The sequence below is a fragment of the Rana temporaria genome, chromosome 7 (genome assembly GCF_905171775.1).
Source record: "Rana temporaria chromosome 7, aRanTem1.1, whole genome shotgun sequence".
In the NCBI taxonomy this organism is placed as follows: Eukaryota; Metazoa; Chordata; class Amphibia; order Anura; family Ranidae; genus Rana; species Rana temporaria.
The window spans coordinates 201,759,283-201,781,834 of record NC_053495.1 but is presented as its reverse complement, the minus strand read 5'-3'; the positions used below and the strand labels follow the sequence as shown (position 1 = coordinate 201,781,834).

Sequence of the window (22,552 nt, the reverse complement as noted above, 5' to 3'; positions counted from 1 at the left end):
CATTACATAGCACCGCACCTCTGGACCCATTTACATTACACAGACACCCCCTAACAGTTCTGGACCCCCTGCATGTTACACAGACCTCCATACAGTACAGTCCCCCTCCCTACAGTACAGACCCCCTCTTCAATACAGACCCCCTCTACAATACAGAACCTCCCTACATTACAGAGACGTGACCTGCAGCCCGCGGCCCACCGGGCATATGCCCGGTATACCCTATGGCCAGTTCGGGCTTGACGATAGGGCACAATCCTTCCCTTGACACCAATGATAGGGCACAAATCCTTCCATTGACAGCAACGATTGGGCACAATTCCTTCCCTTGACACCAACAATAGGGCACAATTCCATCCATTTTCACCAACGATAGGGCACAATTCCTTCCATTGGCACCAACGATAGGGCACAATTCCTTCCATTGACACCAATGATAGGGCACAATTCCTTCCATTGGCACCAACGATAGGGCACAATTCCTTCCATTGACACCAAAGATGAAGCACAACTCCTTCAAATGAACAGCAATGATGGGCCACTATTCATCCCACTGACACCAATGAAAGGGCACAATTCCTCCCACTTGCATCAACGATGAGGCAGAATTTCTTCCATTCCTTCCACTGACACCAAAGATGGGGGATTGTTTACTCCCACTGGACGCCGGGACGTTTTCTACTCCCACTGGCCCCAGTCCAGTCTTCTAAGGTCTGAAGAACAGCAAATTGGCCCATTGTTTAGAACGTTTGGCGACCCCCTGCTCTACTGTAGTCCCTGCTCACCATACCTGTATGGCTATCCTGTTTCCTACAGATTTTTTTCTAAATTCCCATTGGTGTACACCAGGGATATGCAATTAGCGGACCTCCAGCTGTTGCCAAACTACAAGTCCCATGAGGCATTGCAAGACTCTGACAGCATCAAGCATGACACCCAGAGGCAGTGGCATGATACAGGGCTCAAGTCCTGCGGGAACACGTGGGAACGGAGTTCCTGCACTTTTTTCACAGCAGGAACACAGTTCCCTTTGCAGGACTAGAGCAGCCGAGCCGCCCGTGCCAATCCTTCACTAAGCGGCGATGCCCAGCTCGAGTCACTATCAGGGGCAGGCGAACCTTAGTAATCCTTTGTTACTGGTTGCTTCCTGTATATGGATTCATTGGGTAGTGTGCGGGAATTCCATTGTTCCCAGGAGACATTGCGGAGGTCTGCCACGAGTTATCACGGGATTTAGAAAGAACTGGTTGAAAAAAAAAAAAACATGCGGTTTAGTAATTATGCATATGAGCGTATCATTTTTTTTTTTTTGGTGGGGGAGTGGATCTTGGGTGGGAGTTCCCACACTTTTTCCCCCAGGACTTGACCCCTGGCATGATGGGACTTGTAGTTTGGCAACAGCTGGAGGTCCGCTAATTGCATATCCCTGGTGTACACCTTCGCAAGGCATACTTTCCTAGGCACCTGAGGCCGAATAAAAAGCCCTCGGAGTCTAGGAGGCTCGTGGTCTATAAACAATTGCAAGGGCAGATGGGAGCGATAAAAAAAAACCGAACGATTCGGACAGATAAAGCGTACGTATTGACCGTCTCCCGGCGGTGTCAGACGCTGTTTTGCATGCAGACGAGATCGTGTTCCTGCGCCGCTGTCCTTTAAACAACCTTTGTGGCCCAGAATGCACTTAACATGCACAGGAACGAGAAGGCGGGCGATGATTTATTCTCCCTGGTAGTGTATTCCGATGGAGCTTTTTAAGAGTTGCAGCTTTTGGCGAAGGCTGACAGGCCAATCTTAATTAAGATTCATTATATGGAGAGTCTCGGAGAATGGAGGTCAGCGGGGCTTGTTGTGGAGTCTAAGGCTGGCCCCTGCCCCTCCCGGCTTTCAATCAAAGGCAGACGAGAGAAGAGAAGAGTACATTTCCAAATTGATTTTTTTATAAATTGCTCTTATTGCTTGATATCTGGAGATGGAGGGGAAAAAATGGAAGCAGACGTTGTACGTGGGCCAGATCCCAAGTGCATGCTATGCGTGATAAATGCATTGAATCCCAAACCCCCGCCCTTCAAGCTTTGGACTAATCTGTATAGATCTATAATCCAGCCAAACAGCAAATATAAAGCTGAGACAGACACTGTATATAGGAACTGTACTACATGACAAAATATCATCTGTTGTGCTACAGTGGGGACCGAAAGTTTGCGCACCCCAGGTAAAAATCTGTATTAATGTGCATAACGAAGCCAAGGAAAGATGAAAAATCTCCAAAAGGCATCAAATTACAGATTAGACATTCTTATAATATGTCAAAAAAGTTAGATTTTTTTTCCTTCATTTACACTTTCAAAATTACAGAAAACAAAAAAGTGGCGTCTGCAAAAGTTTGGGCACCTGGAAGGTTGGGGAGTACTTTGGAAGCTGAGGACTCTCAGGGGGGCTGAGGGCACTGTGGGCCAATATGGGAGGTTGGAGGCACAGTGGGATGCTGGGCGGCACTGTATGAGTTTGGGGGGCACTGTGGAAGCTGAGGACTCTCAAGGGGCCTGAGGGCACCTATGTAGGGTTGGAGGGCACTATGGGAGGTTGGGCAGCACTTTGAGAGGTTAGGAGGCACTGTGGAAACTGAGGACTCTCAGTGGGCCTGAAGGCACCGTGGTCCACTATGGAAGAATGGGGGCACTGTGGAAGACTGGCAAGTAGTACTGTTTGTGGTTGGGGGACACTGGCGGCTGAGGGCTCTCAGGGGGCCTGAAAGCACAGTGCTCCACTATTGAAGATTGGGAGGCACTGCGGGACTCTGGGCAGCACCGTGAGAGGTTGGGGGGGCACTTTGGAGGCTGAGGGCTCTCAAGGGGCCTGGGGGGCACTGTGGTACGCAATCAGAGGTTGGGGTATGATGGGGACACTATGGAGGCTGAGGGCTCTCAGGGGGCCTGGAGGCACAGTGTTCCACTATTGAAGATTGGGGGGCACTGTGGGAGGTTGGGGGGCACTTTGGAGGCTGAGGGCTCTCAAGGGGCCTGGGGAACGCTATCAGAGGTTGAGGTATGATGTGAGCTAGGGGGTACTATGTGACGTTAAGGGATCTGCAGATGGCCTGGTAGAGGGGAGGCTGTGGCCACTGCTCTATATTCCACTAGAACCTCAAGCACATTGGGACCCAAAACCTCATAAAAATAAATATCAAATCCTTTTTTATTTATAAATGGTTCCTACTCTTTTATTTCCAGTCAGAGTCAGAATGCAGAAGGAGAAAGGGGAAGAGGCTTTGTTCTATGTTGGTGTCGATGTGGGAACGGCGAGCGTGCGTGCGGCTTTGGTGAACCAAGCTGGGACAGTGGTTGACCAGGCAGAAGAGCCTCTGGAAATTTGGGAGCCTCAATCTGACCACTATGAGCAATCCTCCGCCGACATCTGGAAGGCGTGCTGCGCCGTCACCAAGGTATTTATAGTCATCCTTGGGAGATGACGCTCTGATCTTTAGGGGAAGATGTTTTGCTTAAATATCCATTTTGGCTGGAATGACCCTTAGACAGCAAAACTAATTATGAGACAATAAGCTCCATTAAAGGGAAACTCCATTGAATTTTTCATGTGGACATACAGTGCCTTGAAAAAGTTATCATACCCCTTCACATTTTCCACATTTTGTCATGTTACAACCAAAAACGTAAATTTATTTTATTTGGATTTCATGCGATAGAACAACACAAAGTGGAAGGAAAATGATAAATGGTTTTCAATTTTTGTTTACAAATAAATATGTAAAAAGTGTGGGGGGCATTTGTATTCAGCCCGCTTAATTCTGATACCCCTAAGGGCTCTTTCACACGGAGCGGACCATTTCTGGTCACACAGTGCAGGGACCGCCCTGCCTCAGCTCCGCTCTGCCCTATGGGGAACCTGATGCAGACGGACCATCTGTCCGTCTGCATCAGTTCCGCTCCGCCGGACAGAAGAAAAATAGGGTTTTCTTCCGTCCGAAAACCGGATCCCGACGGACGCGGACGCTAGCGGATGCTCCATCCGCTAACGGACGCGATCCCATAGGGATGTATTGTATGTATTGTATGTATGTATGTATGTAATAACGGACAGGCGGAGCGGACGTCTGAAAGGGGCCTAACTAAAATCTTGTGGAACCAATTGCCTTCAGAAGACACCAAATTAGTAAATAGAGTACACCTGTGTGTAATTTAATCTCAGTATAAATGCAGCTGTTCTGTGAAGCCCTCAGAGGTTTGTTAGAGAACCTTAGTGAACAAACAGCATCATGAAGGCCAAGGAACACACCAGACAGGTCAGGGATGAAGTTGTGGAGAAGTATAAAGCAGGGTTAGGTTATAAAAAAAATCTCCCAAGCTTTGAACATCTCACGGAGCTTCTGTTCAATCCATCGTCCGAAAATGGAAAGAGTACAGCACAACTACAAACCTACCAAGACATGGCCGTCCACCTAAACTGACCGGGCCGGGCAAGGAGAGCATTCATCAGAGAAGCAGCCAAGAGGCCCATGGTAACTCTGGAGGAGCTGCAGAGATCCACAGCTCAGGGGGGAGAATCTGTCCACAGGACAACTATTAGTGGTCTCTCCACAAATCTGCCCTTTATGGAAGAGTGACAAGAAGAAAGACATTGGAGAAAGAAAGACATAAGAAGTCCTGTTTGCTGTTTGTGAAAAGCCATGTGGGGGAGGGGACACAGCAAACATGTGGAAGAAGGTGCTCTGGTCACATGGCACCAAAAATGAACTTCACTATGTGTGGCGGAAAACTAACACTGCACATTGACATGAACACACCATCCCCACCGTGAAACATGGTGGTGGCAGCATCACGTGGTGGGGATGCTTTTCTTCAGCAGGGACAGGGAAGCTGGTCAGAGTTGATGGGAAGATGGATGGAGCCAAATACAGGACAATCTTAGAAGAAAACCTCTTAGAGTCTGCAAAAGACTTGAGACTGGGGGAGGTTCACCTTCCAGCGGGACAACGACCCTAAAGTACAGCCAGAGCTACAATGGAATGGTTTAGATCAAAGCATATTCATGTGTTAGAATGGCCCAGTCACAGTCCAGACCTAAATCTAATTGAAAATATGTTTTAAAACTTGAAAATTGCTGATCACAGACGCTCCCCATCCAATCTGACAGAACTTGAGATATTTTACAAAGAAGAAGAATGGGCAGAAATGTCCCTCTCTAGATGTGCAAAGCTGGTAGAGACACCCCCAAAAAGACTTGCAGCTGTAATTGTAATCCTACAAAGTATTGACTCCGGGGGGCGCCATACAAATGTACCCCCCACACTTTTCACAGATTTATTTGTAAAAAGTTTTGAAAACCATTTATCATTTTCCTTCCACTTCACAATTATGTGCCACTCTGTTTGGTCTATCACATAAAATCCCAATAAAATACATTTACTTTTTTGGTTGTAACATGAGAAAATGTGGAAAATGTCAAGGGGTATGAATACTTTTTTATTGTATTCTGAGTCAATAATTTAATGTTTTTTTTTTTTCATCTTTCACATTTTGCATGATCCTTATACTGTAAATGATTTCATGTATGCAGATTTGTAGGCTCTTTCTCTCATGGTCATTTGTAGGCCACAGCAATGACTCAGCTCCCCCAGCTCAACAACTGCTGAGATAAAATCTTCACCACATAGGGAGTACATTGTTTTGAATCGGTGGACTCGGCTGGTAGACTTGTATTCTGGAAAAGGAGCAGTAAAGCGCAATTTCTGTACAACAGTACCGTGATGGATGGACTGCCTGGCACCCAGTACAGTTTCCTCCACTCTGGAACCAGGAACCTGGGTTTATAAAGTTGAGAATTGCACCCAATAACTAGACGACACTAGCTTAGGTGCAAACTGGAACTGAGTTTATTGTAAATTCACACAGAACATCGTCCACACAAAATCAGGTTAGAGATTGATCACATTAATCTAAACAATGCAAACTGTAAACAGTAATCTTATCAGTACATCTAATGAACATCCCACATAAACATAAACGGTGATCTAATTCAGTGGTCTCCAAACTGTGGCCCGAGAACCGGATGCGGCCCATTGCTTGCCTTTATCCGGCCCTTGGGGCAGTATCCCTCACACTGATACGAGTCACTATTCTGACATCTGACACAGACAGTGGAGCACCATTTCTCCCACTGACACCACTAATGGGGCACTATTCCTCCCTATGATACCAACGATGGGGCACTATTCCTCCCCCTAATACCATATGTTTAGTTCCACTGATGCCAGGAAAATTTCCACCTCCCGCTGGCCAAAGTCCGGCCCTCCAAGAGTCTGAAGGACAATAAACCGGCCCTTTGTTTAGAATGTTTGGAGACCCCAGATCTAATTAAATAATGAACTAATTAACAACTAGTTACCTAGACAAGCCTAGGTGACTCAGGTCAGTGCCCACCCAGACAGTTCGGCACCAGTATCCAAGGAGACCCAGGGCTGTGCAAATCTCATTAACCAGCTTTCTTTTCACAAACATCTTCTCACTGAATTTCAAGTTGGCAGAGACCATCATGGCTTCCTTGAGCATTTGTTAACCCCCCCCCCCCAAAATGGATCCTGTACCTTTTTAAAGCATGATATATGACACAGTGCTTGTCCGGTGTCATTTGGCCCCCCTGTAACACCTAAAAAACCTGTCTGATCCTGCCAGTTTCTCCCCACCCCTTTGTAAACTGACCACAATGTATCATGGCTGCTAAACCCTGACACCGTGGTCAGTTTATGTACCTCCGTCATCAGCAGCTCTGCTATCTGCTCTCCTCTCTGCTCCTGTGTCCTCCTCCCCCTTCCCTTCTCTGTCTGTGTGTGAGCCGCCCCTCCCCCCTCCTGCTGCTATCATAACACTAACCTGTATACACCATCAGCATTGCCTCCTATTGCAGTGTCCCTTCTGTGAAAGATTTATAAATATAAATGCTGTAAATACCTAATTTAAGAGCCGAGATTGCGATCACATGACCAGCCATCTCTCTCCTCCTCTGCTCCTCCTCCTCCTCCTGACATCAGCAGGGGAATCTCAGCCCCGCCCACTGCATCTCTCAGAGGAGGAAAGGAGAAAGCTGGCTGGTCATGTGATCGCAATCTCGGTTCTTTCAGGGGAGAAACAGGGATGGACTGGCCATTGGGACTACAGGGAGTTTCCCGGTGGGCCGATGGCTCAGTGGGCCGGCTTCAGTGACAGCGGCCTGGGAGTTTCTCACTTCTGCCTAATCTTGCCCCATGAGGGGGGGGGGGGCACCAAACTGATTCTTTGCCCCGGGAGAAATAATGTCTAGCTTCCCCACTGATACTGCCTATAAGAATACCAGTACCAGCCGTTCCACTCTAATAAAGTAAAATGGCTAGTGGCTAGTGAAGGGGGAGACGTTGCTTGGGGGGTGTGGGAGTTGTCCGGCCGCTGTGGGAGAGACCTGTCAAAGTGGGCCAGTCTGGATGAAGTCCAGGGCCAAATTTTTGTCCCAGTCCAGCCCTGGGGAGAAATGACTGATCATGTGTTCATACAAAGTATGAAGAGCGATCCGTCATTTCCCCAAGTAAGTCCCATCCCCCTTCAATTACCGTATTTATCTGCGTATACCGGGTGCCGGCGTATAACGCGCACCCCAAGCTTAAGGGAAGTTTTAAGGAAAAAAAAACTTACATTTTGAATGCTCGTCGGTGCGGCCTTGTCAGTGTCCGTCTGCTGTCTTGCCCGGCGTCCATCGGCGGCCTTGTCCGGCGTCCATCGGCGGCCTTGTCCGGCGTCCATCGGCGGCCTTGTCCGGCGTCCATCGGCGGCCTTGTCCGGTGCCCATCGGCGGCCTTGTCCGGCGTCCATCTGCGGACTTGCGCAGAGTCCATCCAGCCTTGTGGGTGTCCATCTGCGGCTTGCCCGGCTCCTCTCGGCGGCCTTGTCCGGCGTCCATCGGCGGCCTTGTCCGGCATCCGTCTGTAATTTTTATAAGGGCAGAAACATGTGGCCATGCGGTAAATGCGGTAAATTACCCTCTTCTAAAACGTGCGTGAATAATAAAAAAGCCAAACTTTACTTTTTCTTTTATACTTTGTATGGCTGGACGTAGCTATGGACTATTTTGTATAGCAAGCAAGGTTACACAGAGTACTGTTTGGAATGACCGGGCAACGATGGGTTAACTTTAGAACAAAAATTGAACCTGAGCTGAAAATATTTTGTGTTGCGCACAGCGGCTTTTTACAACATGTTGGAAAGTATCTCCTCCATGTAGAATGGGATTTATTCCCTTCTCTGTGGTGTAACTGGCATGGTTGCCATTCCTTGCACTGACCACGGCCAACAAGCCTGGAACAGCTGCAGTGCAGATGGCTCTGTAATATTAGAGGTTATCAATGCTATAAATGTGCAATTTGGGATGCCCAGTTGTCCGAAGAGACATAGAGGAATGATTTGCATGGCTCCGCCCACTCTCCAAAAATTATGGATGCAACCATTTTGTTTTGGACTTAAAGGATCTTTTTTTTAAAATAACAAACATGTCATACTTTCCTCCGCTGTGCAGCTCGTTTTGCACAGAGTGGCCCCGAACCTGGTCTTCTGGGGTCCCTCGGCGGCTGTCTCGGCTCCCTCCCCCCCCACAAGGACTCAACACCTTCATGCGAGCAAGCTCGCATGGTGTTGAGTTCTTGCGGGCGCGCTCCCGTCAGGGCCGTTTGAAGGAATTTGGGGGCCCTAAGCAAGAAGCGGGGGACAGGGTGTTGCTGAGTTTTAAGTAGAGGGGGGGGGGTGGACAGCTGCCGCCGAACAAGCAAGTTGATAAGCGGGGGGGGCCTAGGGGCGCTGTGCAAGGATTTTTTTTTATCAATTTGATTAGTGTATATAAACCGGGTAGTACTTCTTCTGATAAGCGTGGGGGGGGGGGGGGGTGCTGCCGCCGCCGAATGTCGGGTAGTACTACTTCTAATAAGCGTGCCTCCCCCATGTTCTTTTTACCCCCCCTCCCTACCGCATACCGCACGCCAGGAGATTCAGTTTGTTGTTCCCGGCCGGACTAAAAGGAAGTGAGCAATGAGTGTGTGCACTTCCTGTCAGTCCGGCCTGGAAACAGGACACTGAATCTCCTGTACCGCGCGGTTACGGTACCTGGCCGGACTGCAGGAGGAGCTCGGCCACGCTACAGCAGGCTGCAGCACTTATAGGTAGCGGCGGCGCGGCAAGGGCCCGTCCTGCTGGGGCCCCTGGCCAGCTTGGGGCCCCAAGCAGTTGCTTGCTTTGCCTGTCCTGTTCCAACGGGCCTGGCTCCCATGATACAGCCAGTGACCATTCCTGCCGTCTGTATCACTTGGCCCCGGTGCGCCGCGTCATTGGATGTGATTGACAGCATCGCGAGCCAATGGCTGCGCTGCTTTCAATCAACCAATGAATGAGCTGGGAAGACGGCCGAGAAGCCTGTGTGTTCACGGCGCGGGACTTTCGAGGGGTCAGGTAAGTAAAGGGGGGGGGGGGCTCGGGGGGCCTTTTATCCACAGATGTTTTTTCACCTTAATGCATAAAATGCATTAGGGTGAGAAAACTTTTACCTTTACAACCCCTTTAAACATGTTCAAATGACAAAATATTTTTAGATATATTTTTGGGGATATTTATTATAGCAAAAAGTAAAAAATATTGCATTTTTTTCAAAATTGTCGCTCTATTTTTGTTTATAGCACAAAAAATTAAAACCGCAGAGGTGATCAAATACCACCAAAAGAAAGCTCTATTTGTGGGAAAAAAGGAAGCCAATTTTGTTTGGGAGCCACGCCGCGCAATTGTCAGTTAAAGCGACGCAATGCCGAATCGCAAAAAGGGGCAAGGTCCTTTAGCTGCATTTTGGTACGGGTCTTAAGTGGTTAATAAAAATAAAAAATATATATATAAAAAAAAAATTTTATTTGTTTTTATAAAAAAAAAGGGGAGGTTACCATCCAGGGCCCTGGGGACCTCCGGACCCCTGGGGGTCTATGGGCCATTTAATAAAAAAAAAATATATATATATATATATATATATATATATATATATATATATAAATATGAAAAAAAATAAAAGGGGGGTTGCCATCCGGGCCCCTGGGGACCTTCGCGCCCCTTACAGGTGTACTGCCTGTACCCTTCTGTGCATGACCGCGCAATTGTCAATCAAAGTGCAACAGCGCTGAAAGCTGAAAAGTGGCCTGGGCAGGAAGGGGGAAAAAGTGCCCGGTATTGAAGTGGTTAAGGACGGACATGTTTACTTTTCCCAAGTCTAAAAAAATAAAAATTGTTCTGAGGTTAGGCATTAGTGGAAGGTACAAAGTCCTGTGTGCAAAGCGCACCACCTCTAACAGAATCCATGCTGCTCCCTTTTTTCCTCTGTAGGTGGTACAAATTCTGACCCCCAACCAGCCGCTCTGACCACACCGATCTTTATTTTTGGCGTTGAAGCCTGACCTCCCCTCCCCTCCTGACCTCATTAATTTCCATCTTCCCCTGAGAAACTTTGGGGTCTCAGGGACAGCGGTTCTTTGAACTTGCCAGAGTTCAGATCAGAGGCGGGGAACAATGGGGGGGTCTTGTCAATGGCTGAAACATCTTTCGAAAAAACAGCTTAACAAGGTAATTGGGCTCATTACCCTAATTGTTTTCTTGCAGACGGTCTAAATTGTCCCGTTCACGTCGCCATTTCCCGCACATTACACGGGAACTCCAACCAAAGTCCGTCCCAGTGCTGATGGTCTGTAGAAAACATCTGAAATCCTCACATTTGTTTTACCTTCACTATAATTTATATTATTGGTTACTGCTATATTCAGCAGGCTTCTCACTGGGCTTCTGGGTGATACTGCAAAAATGCTGTGTACAAGGGACCCCCGACTGCAATACCCTTTAATGTAGAGGAGTGGTTTCCAAACCGTGGCCCGGGGGCCAGATGCGGCCCTTTGCGTGCTTTAAACTGACCCTTGGGACATTCTTCCCCCCACTCTCAGCAATGGTGGGGCATAGCTCCTGCCACTGGAACCTACAATGGGGCAGTGGTACCAATGAAGGGGCACTATTTCTCCCACTGACACCAATGATGGGGCACTATTTCTTTCACTGATACCATTGATGTTTTTTTTAGTGAAACGAGGATTGTGATAAAGCATCAGTGGACAGGAGACACCTCTTACAGAAGAGAATTTCCCTTCCTAGGGGTAGATTTCCTCTCACTTCCTGTTGTCTCCTTCCGTTTGCAAGTAGAAGTCGTTTGTAAGTTGGATGTTTGAAAGTAGGGGCCTGCCGTATATACTCTGCAGAAATTTGGGCCCTAGGTGTTGGTGTTGCCACAACACTGTAAGCCCTCACAGTTAGTGTTGGTGGGCGCTGGAATGCCCTGCTGTGTGAACTATTATATCAAGAATTGCAATTACATGCCATTGTTGAACAGTGGTAGAAAAATTGGGCCTTTGGTGTTGGCGCTGGTGCCACAACTCTGTAAGTCCTCACAATTACTCTTGGTGGGCACAGGAATGGGCCCTGCTGTTAAATAATAGATCAAGAATTGTAATTACATGCCCCTGTTGAAAAGGGGCAGAAAAATTGGGCCTTTGTTGGTGGTGGTGGTGCTGGTGCCACAACACTGCAACCCCTCACAGATACTCTAGTTGGAGCGCAGGAATGAGCCCGCTGCAAAGTATTGCATCAAAAATTGTAATTACACGCCCCTGTTAAACAGGGGCAGAAAAAATCAGCCTTAGCCACTGTTGGCGGTCAGGCCCGGATTTACTCCCTTTGCCCCCCCCAAGGCCAGGTCCTTCAATGCCGCCCCCGTCTGCGCAGTACAGCAGGGGGGACATTATCCGCCGGGGGACTTTTTCTTTTTCGGCAGGACACTGAGAAGCGCGGGGGGGGGGTTGCTGCCGAAAATGAATGACAAAATTACATTGAGAACCGGGAGGGGGGTTGCTGCTGCCAAGAACTATCTCACCTCCTCTTCCCTCTGTTTTTTCTCCTCTCACCAACTGCATTACAGGGGAAAGTAAAAGTGTCCTCTCCTCTAAGCCGCAGTGCCGCCCCTGCACCCACTGCCGCCCCGAGGCCTGGCCTTGTTGGCCTTGTCTGGAATCCGGCCCTGGTGGCGGTGCCCAGAACCAAAAATGTTCTTACAAGCTATCAGCATGATCATTGAGGAGGAAAAGGATAGTCACTCAGCATAACAGGATAGTCACTCAGCATCAAACTTGAAGGGATCTGACATTTAAAAAAAAATTACTCAGTTACATCAGCATCAGGTGCTTGGTAGCTGGTGGTGATCCAAGCCTGATTAATTTTTATGAAGGTCAGTCGATCGACCGAGTCGGTGGAGAGGCGCACCCTGTGATCGGTTACAAAGCCTCCAGCAGCACTGAATGTGCATTCTGAAAGAACGCTGGATGCAGGACAAGCCAGTAGCTCAATTGCGTACTGTGCAAGCTCTGGCCAGTGATCCATCCTCAAGACCCAGTAAGCCAGAGGATTTTCGGTGGGAAAGGTGTCCAAGTCTGATCTTGCCCCTAGGTATTCCCGCACCATGTAAAACAGACGCTGGCGATGGTTGCTGGAACTGGTCATACCTTGGGGCTGCGGACTAAAAAATTGTCTGAACGCATCGGTCAGACGGTCACCTTCTCCACCGCTCCTTCTGTGACTGACCGAAGCCTCAGCAACACGTTGTCCAGGACCAGGATTTGGTAATCCCCCAGGTTCTGGGAACGCGTTGCACAGACCTTTCTGCAAGGCCTCCCGAAGATGTTTCATCTTCTGCTCCCTCTGCGCCAGCAAAATAAGGTCCGCAACCTTATTCTTGTAACGTGGATCAAGGAGAGTTGCCAGCCAGTAATGATCCCTCTCCTTGATGGCACGAATATGAGGATCCTTCCGCAGGCTTTGCAGGATCAGGGAGACCATACAACATAGGTTTGCTGAGGCATTCGGTGCGGAGTCCTCACTGAGGACGACAGGATGCGCAATGAAATAGAGGACACAGCCACCCCCTACTAGCAACTACATTTATGGAAATAGTTGCTAGGGCCAGCGCTACCAGCGCAACCAGTGAGACCGGGAGCGAGGCCTGCACCTAGTGAAGCACTGCTGTCCCCACCCACCTCGGCACCTCCTCCTTCTCCGGCACTCAGCAGCAAGCAGCAGGGACTGGTGTGATCTTCACTCTCCAGATAGTGACACCACTCCTTTCCTTCTATGCATGTGGCTCATGCAGAGGGAGTGACAGCAGCACTGCATCTGGCGGCAGGCTATAGGTGGCAAGCAGCACTGCATGTGATGGCAGGCTATGGGTGGCAAGCAGCACTGGTGGCAGGCTATGGGTGGCAGGCTATGGGTGGCAAGCAGCATTGCATTTGGTAGCAGGCTATGGGTGGCAAGCGGCACTGCATCTGGTGGCAAGTGGCTCATTCGCCTGACAAATAACCCGCCGCCAAATTCCCCATCAACCCTGAGACTACATTTCCCCCCTGCCTCCCCCCATCTTTTTCGGGGGAAGGTGAGAGAGGGGGCGTGTCCCTGAATGGCAGTTTGAAAATGTGGTCACCCTATCATCATGTGGGGTGAGTGATATGTTCTAATGGCCATGGAAATAGTCTCTTGGTAAGCCTAGCATTGATTTGACAGTACGCACAGTGTAAACGCCGCCACTGCCATTGACGTAGGCCCTGCTTTGTTGGCAGTAAAAGGGTGTAAACCTAACACCAATTTAAGTCATGTGACGAGAAAATACACAAGGAGAGGATATACTTTCTGCGAAAACAGCATGTTAAAATGATCTGTAGATCCAAAGAAATAGCCATATGAAGTTGTATGGAAAAGTTGACTTTAGCCCCGCCCTTCCCAAGCTGCCTTTCACATTGGAGGACCAATAGAGAAGAAGAAGGGGTGGGGCCACTCTCAACTTGTCCAGAAAATGCAGACTCTTACACAAAACTTCTGATGCCCATATCTCTGGATCTACTGGTCCTTTTGACATGCGGTTTTCACTAAACATAGCCTCTACTTACGTATTTTTCTATCATGTACTCAGTTGGAATGGTCCAGTTTGGTGACAGGTTCACTTTAAGCACACTTTAATAGCCAGATTCACGTAGGCGGGCGCAACGTTAGGCAGGCGTAGCGTATGGCATATACGCTACGCCGCCGTAAGTTAGAGAGGCAAGTGCTGTATTCACAAAGCACTTGCCTCCTAAGTTACGGCGGCGTAGCGTAAATGGGGCCGGCGTAAGCGAGCCTAATTCAAATGAGGATGAGGGGGGCGTGTTTTATGTAAATGGGTGGTGACCTGACGTGATTGACGTTTTTTACGAAGGGCGCATGCGCCGTCCGTGTACATATCCCAGTGTGCATTGCTCCAAAGTACGCCGCAAGGACGTATTGGTTTCGACGTGAACGTAAATTACGTCCAGCCCCATTCACGGACGACTTGCGCAAACGACGTAAAATTTTCAAATTTCGACGCGGGAACGACGGCCATACTTAACATTGGCTAGGCCACCTAGGGGGCAGCTTTATCTTTACGCCGGCGTACCTCTTACGGAAACGCTGTATTTTTACTGCGACGGGCGCACGTACGTTTGTTTATCTGCGTATTTAGTCATTTACATATTCTATGCCGAACTCAACAGAAACGCCACCTAGCGGCCAGCGGAAAAATTGCACCCTAAGGTACGACGGCGTAGGAGACTTACGCCGCTCGTATCTTAGCCTAATTTAAGTGTATCTGGTTTACAGAATACGCTTAAATTTACGCCGGCGTAGATTCAGAGTTACGACGGCGTATCTACTGATACGCCAGCGTAACTGTACCTGAATCCAGCTATAAGTGTTTTCTGGCTGGGAATAGCAGTTTTCGCTGATTGATGTCACAGTTGGGATCGGTTTAATGGGGAACAATAACAGATAATCAGGTCTCCTTTCTGAAACTTCAGCTGATAAATAATTAATGGAGTCCGTAGCGGGGTGGGCCGGGGGGGGGGGGGGACTTGGTCTCTTTGTGTTCAGGATATCGATCATAGTGCTCAATCATTAATGAGCTCTGCTGGATAAAACAACATATACAGGCCCAAGGCTGATCATAGAGGTTCATAATCTATTCAGGGGCTATAACTTTAACAAGCACTCCATATCAAACACAACACTCAGCAGTAAGTACACGTTATGATGAATAACCGTTTGGCCGTGTGTACTGTTTTTGGTTGTGTTATGTACAAGGCTAGGACTTAACCTTTTGCCGAGTGCGGAAAGCATATATGTGGCCAGGGCAGCCATCAGGAATTATGGGGCCCCTTACACAGCTTCAGGCATGGGCCCCCTTGAGCAGAGAACCAGGGGGGGGGGGGGGGGTGCTGCCACCTGAAATTGAGAAGCGGGGGTTGGGGGCTGCTGCGAATTGAGAAGCGGGGAGGGGGGCCCTTTACAAAAAAAAAAGAAGAAATAAAGAAAAAAAATATATAAAGAAGGGGGGTAGCCATCCGGGGCCCTGGGGACCTTTGGGCCCCTTAATAAAAAATAAATAAATATAAATATATATATATATATATATATATATATATATATATATATAAAAAGGGGGGTTGCCATCCGGGACCTCTGGGCCCTTTAATAATAATAATTAAAAAAAGAAACCTCTGGGCCCTTTAATAAAAAAAATAATATATAAAAATAAAAATAAACATTTATAAAAAAAAAGGGGGGGGGGTTGCCATCCAGGGCCCTGGGGACCTCTGGGCCCTTTAATAAAAACATAAAAAATAAATATATATAAACAAAAATAAAAAAATAAACATTTATAACAAATAAAAAAGGGGGTTTGCCACATGGGGCCCTGGGGACCTCTGAGCCCTTTAATAAAAAAAAAGAAATATATATATATATATATATATATATATATATATATATATATATATATATATATATATATATATATATATATATATATATATATATATAAAAGAAAAAAAAAAAGAAATAAAATAATATAATTTATTTTTTTTATAAAAAAAAAAGGGGGGTTGCCATCCGGGGCCCTGGGGACCTCTTGGCCCTTTAATAATAATAATAATAATAATAATAATAAATATATATATATATATATATATAATAAATAAAAAAATATATAAAAAAATATTTTTTTTTATAAAAAAAAAAGGGGTTGGCATCCGGGGCCCTGGGGATCTCCGGGCCCCCCGTACCCCTAAAAAAAATGGCCCTTTAATAAAAAATAAAATAAAAATATATAATTTTTTTTTTTTTTTAATAAAAAATAAATAAAAAAAAGGGGAGTTGCCATATGGGGCCTGCCTGTACCCCCCTGATGGCGGCCCTGTATGTGGCGGCAAAAAAAGGGTGCTTTAATGCCTAGCCACAGCACATTTGCATCCCTGATGGGCTAAAGTTGTATGCTGGGAGTGGGCACACCGCGCGCTCCTAGCACATTGACTGAGTTGTCGCTAACAGTAGGGCCGCATGCATCCATTAGACATGTGCAGTTAGTTTCGTTCCGAATTAAAATACATTTTCGTTATTCGGAAATTCGGATCTACCCGAATTAAAATAGTACAGAATTTAAACGAATCCGAAATAACGAATTTGGACGAAATTCGAATTCAAAGAGTTTTAGAAAACTATTCGAGCCTTTCCGGGGGTTTCTGAGGGCAGCCGAACGATCTCAGAGTATTTCCGAGTCTCTCAGGTGCCCCCCCCCCCACCTCTGGCCACATGTGGTATTGCATGCCATAGAAGTCAATGTGGAACAAATTATCCTCATTTCCATTGACTTCGATGGGGAAACTCGCTTTGATATGCGAGTGCTTTGGATTACAAGCATCCTCCTGGAACGGATTATACTCGTAATCCAAGGTTCCGCTGTATTTAAAAAATAATAATTCTTTCATGTAATGAAAATCATGTAGAAAGCAGATTTGGCATCTTAAAGGATATCTAAAGCTTTGTTTAAAAAATAAAATAAAAAAAAAGAAACATGTGATACTTACCTCCTCTGTGCAGTTGGTTTTGCATAGAGTGGCCCCGATCCTTCTCTTCTGGGGGCCCTCAGCGGCACTCCTGCTCCTCCTTATCTTGAGTGCCCCGTTGGTGAGCTGCTCCCCCTCGGGGCACTCCTGCGGGCGCGCTCCCGTGTCCTGCTGCTGCATCCATTGACACAGACAGCAGGACTCGGCTTTCCGCCCCCCAGCTCCCGCATGATTGGATTTGATTGACAGCTGCGGGAGCAAATGGCTGCGCTGCTATCAATCTATCCAATCAGGAACGAGACACCGGCTGGAGTGGGTGTGCTCATCCCCGTCGCTGGAAAGACCGGGTTCAGGTAAGTAAAAGGGGGGCTCTGGGGGGGGGGGGGGCGGCTGCATCATAGAAGGTTTGTCACCTTAATGCATAGAATGGTGAAATACCTTGAGGGTTTACAACCCCTTTAAGATTCTTCTATTTATTGATCAGTAATATTTCCATTCGCTAAAATAATATGAATTTTTTCCTGTTATGTAGAAAGTTGCGGAGTCGGCAGGATCCGGTCAGATTCGCGGGCTTGGGTTCGATGCGACCTGCTCTCTGGTGGTTCTGGATAAAAGTTTTCAGTCGTTGGCAGTAAATGTTGAAGGTACGGTCCACTGTGGAGAAAGTAAATGAACCCAATATTGAAATGTCACACCGAGAAGTGATAGTAAAGGTTTGGTTATTTTCTATTTTATTTTTATTATTTTTTTATTTATTTTTTAACCCCTGTAATACCCAGCATTTTTACCCGCTTCCTGCCCAGGCCAGTTTTCAGCTTTCAACGCTGTAACATTTTGAATGACAATTGCGCGGTCATATGAAATTTTTATCATTTTTTCCCCCCCACAAATAGAGCTTTTTTTTGGTGGTATTGGATCACCTCTGCGGTTTTTATTTTTTGCGCTATAATCAAAAAAGGTGACAATTTTGAAAAAAAAAAAAACACAATATTTTTTTACTTTTTGCTATAATAAATATGGGCCCTAGTGCCTACAAAATAGGTTATCGATTTATGGCATTTTTATTATAATTGTTTGTATTTTTATTTTTACTAGTAATGGCAGTGATCTGCGATTTTTAGCGGGACTGCAACATTGCGGTGGACACATCGGACACTTTTGACACTATTTTTGGACCAGTGACCTTTATACAGCGATCAGTGCTATAAAAATGCACTGATTACTGTGTAAATGTCACTGGCAGTGAAGGGGTTAACACTAGGGGGCGATCAAGGGGTTAACTGTGTTCCCTAATGTGTGTTCTAACTGTGGGGGGAGGGAACTGACTATAGGAGATGACAGATCGTGGTTTCCAGCTCGTAGGAAAGCAGGGAAGGAGTTAAAGGAACACTAAAGGCAAACTTTTTTTTTTTTTTTAAATAACACACATGTTATACTTACCTCCACTGTGCAGCTCGTTTTGCACAGAGTGGCCCCGAACCCTGTCTTCTGGGGTCCCTCTGCGGCTGTCTCGGCTCCTCCTCGCAAAACCTTTCCACCTTCATGCGAGCTCGCATGGTGGAAAGCTTTTGCGAGTGCGCTCCCGTGATACAGCGGCGGGCATAGCCGCCGACTGTATCACTCGGCCCCGCCCCCTGGCGCGCCGCGTCATCCGCTCTGATTGACAGCAGCGTCAGCCAATGGCTGCGCTGCTATCAATCCGTCCAGCCTAGCCAATCAACGGCTAGGCTGGGAACCCGAAGAGGATCACGTGGACGCGCACGGGACTTTCGAGTGGTAAGGTAAGTAAAACGGGGGTTCGGGGGGCGGTACTGTCGGATGTTTTTTCACCTTAATGAATAGGATGCATTAAAGTGAAAAAACATTTACCTTTACAACCCCTTTAACACTAGGGGGAGATCAAAGGGTTAAATGTGTTACCTAGGGAGTGATTCTAAAGCCTCGTACACATGATCGCATTTCCATCAGACAAATCCATGGAACTTTGTCTGGAGGGCATTGGCCGTGAACTTACTCTGCATACAGAAAATTTGAGAGCATGACCATCCAACATTTGTTGTCGGAAATTCTGACAACAATGGAGCGTACAAACGGTCAGATTATCCGACAAAAACCCTGGCATCACACAATTTTTGTCGGCAGGGGTCAAGTCCTGGGGAAAAAAGTGTGGGAACTCCCACCCAAGATCCCCTCCCCCACCAAAAAAAAAAAAAATGATACGCTCATATGCATAATTACTAAACCGGATTTGTTTTTTTTGTTTTTTTTCGATCCACTGTACCTTAGTAATCCTTTATGTTACTGGCCACTACCTGTATATGGATTCATTGGGTAGTGTGCGGGTATTCCGTCACTTCCTCGATGCCGCAATGTCTCCTGGGAGCTTTTGTCATTGTTTAAGCAAGTTCTTTCTAAATCCCGTGATAACTTGCGGCAGATCTCCACAATGTCTCCTGGGAACAATGACAAAAGCTCCCAGGAGACATTGTGGCATCGAGGAAGTGACGGAATACCCGCACACTACCCCATGAATCCATATACAGGTAGTGGCCAGTAACATAAAGGATTACTAAGGTTCGGCTGCCCCTGACAGTGACTCGAGCTGGGCATCGTCGCTTAGTGAAGGATTGGCTCGGGCGGCTCGGTTGCTCTCGGCTGCTCTAGTCTCTCAAAGGGAACTGAGTTCCTGCTGTGAAAAAAGTGCAGGAACTCCGTTCCCACGCGTTCCCGCAGGACTTGAGCCCTGGTTGTCAGATAGAACGATTGTGTGTATGGGCCTTAACTGTGAGACTGACTAGGGGAGGAGACCGATTGGTGCTCCTATATACTGTCACGAGCGATCGCGTACACGGGCATCGGCTCCTCGGTGGCACGCCAGGTGGGAGCGCGCCCCCTATACCACCGGGAAGCCGAGGCCGTCATATGATGCCCACCCAGGATGGGAGATCCCATCTGCGGACGTCCTATGACAATGGGCGGGGAAGGAAGTGGTTAAATAACAAACATGTTATACTTACCTGCTCTGTGTAATGGTTTTGCATGTTTCACATGAACTGGCAGTCCGAAAATGCAACACGTGGAAATGCTGGGAATGCAATTTTTTTCCCCCACAAATAGAGCTTTCTTTTGGGGGTATTTGATCACCTCTGCGGCTTTTATTTTTTGTGCTATAAACAAAAAAAGAGCGACAATTTTGAAAAAAAAGCAATATTTTTTACTTTTTTTTTCTATAATAAATATCCCCAAAAAATATATAAAAAAATAAAAAAAATTTCCTCCGTTTAGGCCGATACGTATTCTTCTACATATTTTTGGGTAAAAAAAAAAACGCAATAAGCGTTTATTAATTGGTTTGTGCAAAAGTTATAACGTCTACAATATTGGGGATAGATTTATGGATTTTTTTTTATCCATTTTTTTTTTATTAGTAATGGCGGCGATCTGCGATTTGTATCGTGACTGCGACATTACGGCGGACACATCGTTCACTTTTGATGCTATTTTGGCACCATTGTCATTTATACAGTGGACAGTGCTATACAAATGCACTGATTACTGTGTAAATGACACTGGCAGGGAAGGGGGTTAACCACTAGGGGGCGATGAAGGGGTTAAGTGTGTCCTAGGGAGTGATTCTAACTGTGGGGGGGGCTGGGCTACAAGTGACCTGCAATGCCGTTATTTAAAGGGGAACGTACAGGTACGTCAATATGCGCAGCCGTGCCATTCTGCCGACGTAAATAGTCGTGCAGCGATCGGCAAGCGGTTAATGAAGGAAAATGGAAAGTCTGCTAAGTTTTGGAACGTTCTTATTTTTATTCTTCGGGAACTGTGACCAGAAATCTGATGGGCATGAAAACGGCGGGGGCGGGGGGGGGGGGGTCACCAAGCCGAAATGTTCCTTATTTTTCTCTTAATTTGTAACAATGAAGACATTTATGACTTATTTGCTGCGATAATCCTCGACTCTCCGCCTCCCCCGCGGGCGGCGCTGGGTATCTGTGCGGTCTGTAGAATGTACCTGTTTTGACTGCAGCCCGCCGTGTGAAGGCGATGAAATGCTATGAGGGATGACTTTGTGTCATGTCTTTATCTACATACACTGACAACCAACATCGATCAAAATGAAAAATGGGTCAAGCGCCAACGGCAGCCCCGGGCTGATTGGGGTCACTGGAACCGTCCAGACTTCTCTAAAGCTGAGCTTCAGGCAGAGAAAAAAAAATATACAGATTAATGCAGCTCTGTATTTATTAACACACCAGTGCATGAATTATCATCATTATTATTATTATTATTATTATTATACAGGATTTATATAGCGCCAACAGTTAGCACAACACTTTACAATATAAAGACTTACAATGAAATTCAATGCAAGAGGGACCAGAGAGTCCTGCTCAATAGAGCTTACAATCTAAGAGGAAGGGACAAGTGATACAAAAGGGAAGGCGCTAAGAAAGTAAAAAGACAGTTTATTAGATAGAGACAGGAGGAGGGGCTTCTCTAAAGAGAAGGGTTTTCAGGGGTCACTTAAAGGGGTTCTAAAGGAAACATTTTTTCCCCCTAAATAGCTTCCTTTACCTTAGTGCAGTCCTCCTTCACTTACCTCATCCTTCCATTTTGCTTTTAAATGTCCTTATTTCTTCTGAGAAATCCTCACTTCCTGTTCTTCTGTCTGTAACTCCACACAGTAATGTGAGGCTTTCTCCCTGGTGTGGAGTGTCGTGCTCGCCCCCTCCCTTGGACTACAGGAGAGTCAGGTTGCCCACTAACACACAGTTCTTTTCTCTATCTGCAACGTAGAGAGCGACCTGACTCTCCTGTAGTCCAAGGGAGGGGGCGAGCACGACACTCCACACCAGGGAGAAAGCCTTGCATTACTGTGTGGAGTTACAGACAGAAGAACAGGAAGTGAGGATTTCTCAGAAGATATAAGGACATTTAAAAGCAAAATGGAAGGATGAGGTAAGTGAAGGAGGACTGCACTAAGGTAAAGGAAGATATTTAGGGATTTTTTTTTTTACCTTTACAACCCCTTTAAGGTGGATAGAGTTGGGGGGAAAGTCGGTAGACCTGTGCAATTTTGTTTTGTTACGAATCAAAATTTGTGTGGTGTGCAGGCGGGGCTGTGTAATGTAAAGGGGCCCAGAGGTGCAGGGTGCTGTGTAATGTAAAAGGGTCCAGAGGTGAGGGGCTGTGTAATGTAAAGGGGTCCAGAAGTGCGGTGCTGTGTAATGTAAAGGGGTCCAGAGGTACAGGAGCTGTGTAATGTAAAGAGGTTCAGAGGTGCAGGGCTATGTAATGTAAAGGGGTCCAGAGGTACAGGAGCTGTGTAATGTAAAGGGGTCCAGAAGTGTGGGGCTGTGTAATGTAAAGGGGTCCAGAGGTGAAGGGTTCTGTGCAATGTAAAGGGGTCCAGAAGTGCGGTGCTGTGTAATGTAAAGGGGTCCAGAGGTGCAGGGTGCTGTGTAATGTAAAGAGGTCCACAGGTGAGGGGCTGTGTAATGTAAAGGGGTCCACAGGTGTGGGGGCTGTGTAATG

At 46.9% G+C, this 22,552-nt stretch overlaps 1 protein-coding gene across 6 annotated transcripts in view; it reads left to right on the top strand.

The window, feature by feature from the left end:
- The window catches only part of FGGY (FGGY carbohydrate kinase domain containing), a 251,413-nt gene that overhangs the window by 5,406 nt on the left and 223,455 nt on the right, over window positions 1–22,552 (top strand). For 2 of the 6 annotated variants that reach the window (XM_040360822.1, XM_040360824.1), the window contains exons 2-3: window positions 3,231–3,442; window positions 17,541–17,652. In XM_040360822.1, coding sequence (XP_040216756.1) covers window positions 3,242–3,442; window positions 17,541–17,652 — 313 coding nt within the window. In that variant the 5' untranslated portion in view covers window positions 3,231–3,241. Of the gene's footprint in view, window positions 1–3,230; window positions 3,443–10,554; window positions 10,629–15,077; window positions 15,182–17,540; window positions 17,653–22,552 lie in introns of those variants that run through there. The other 4 variants (XM_040360823.1, XM_040360826.1, XM_040360827.1 and 1 more) reach the window with 4 other exon arrangements.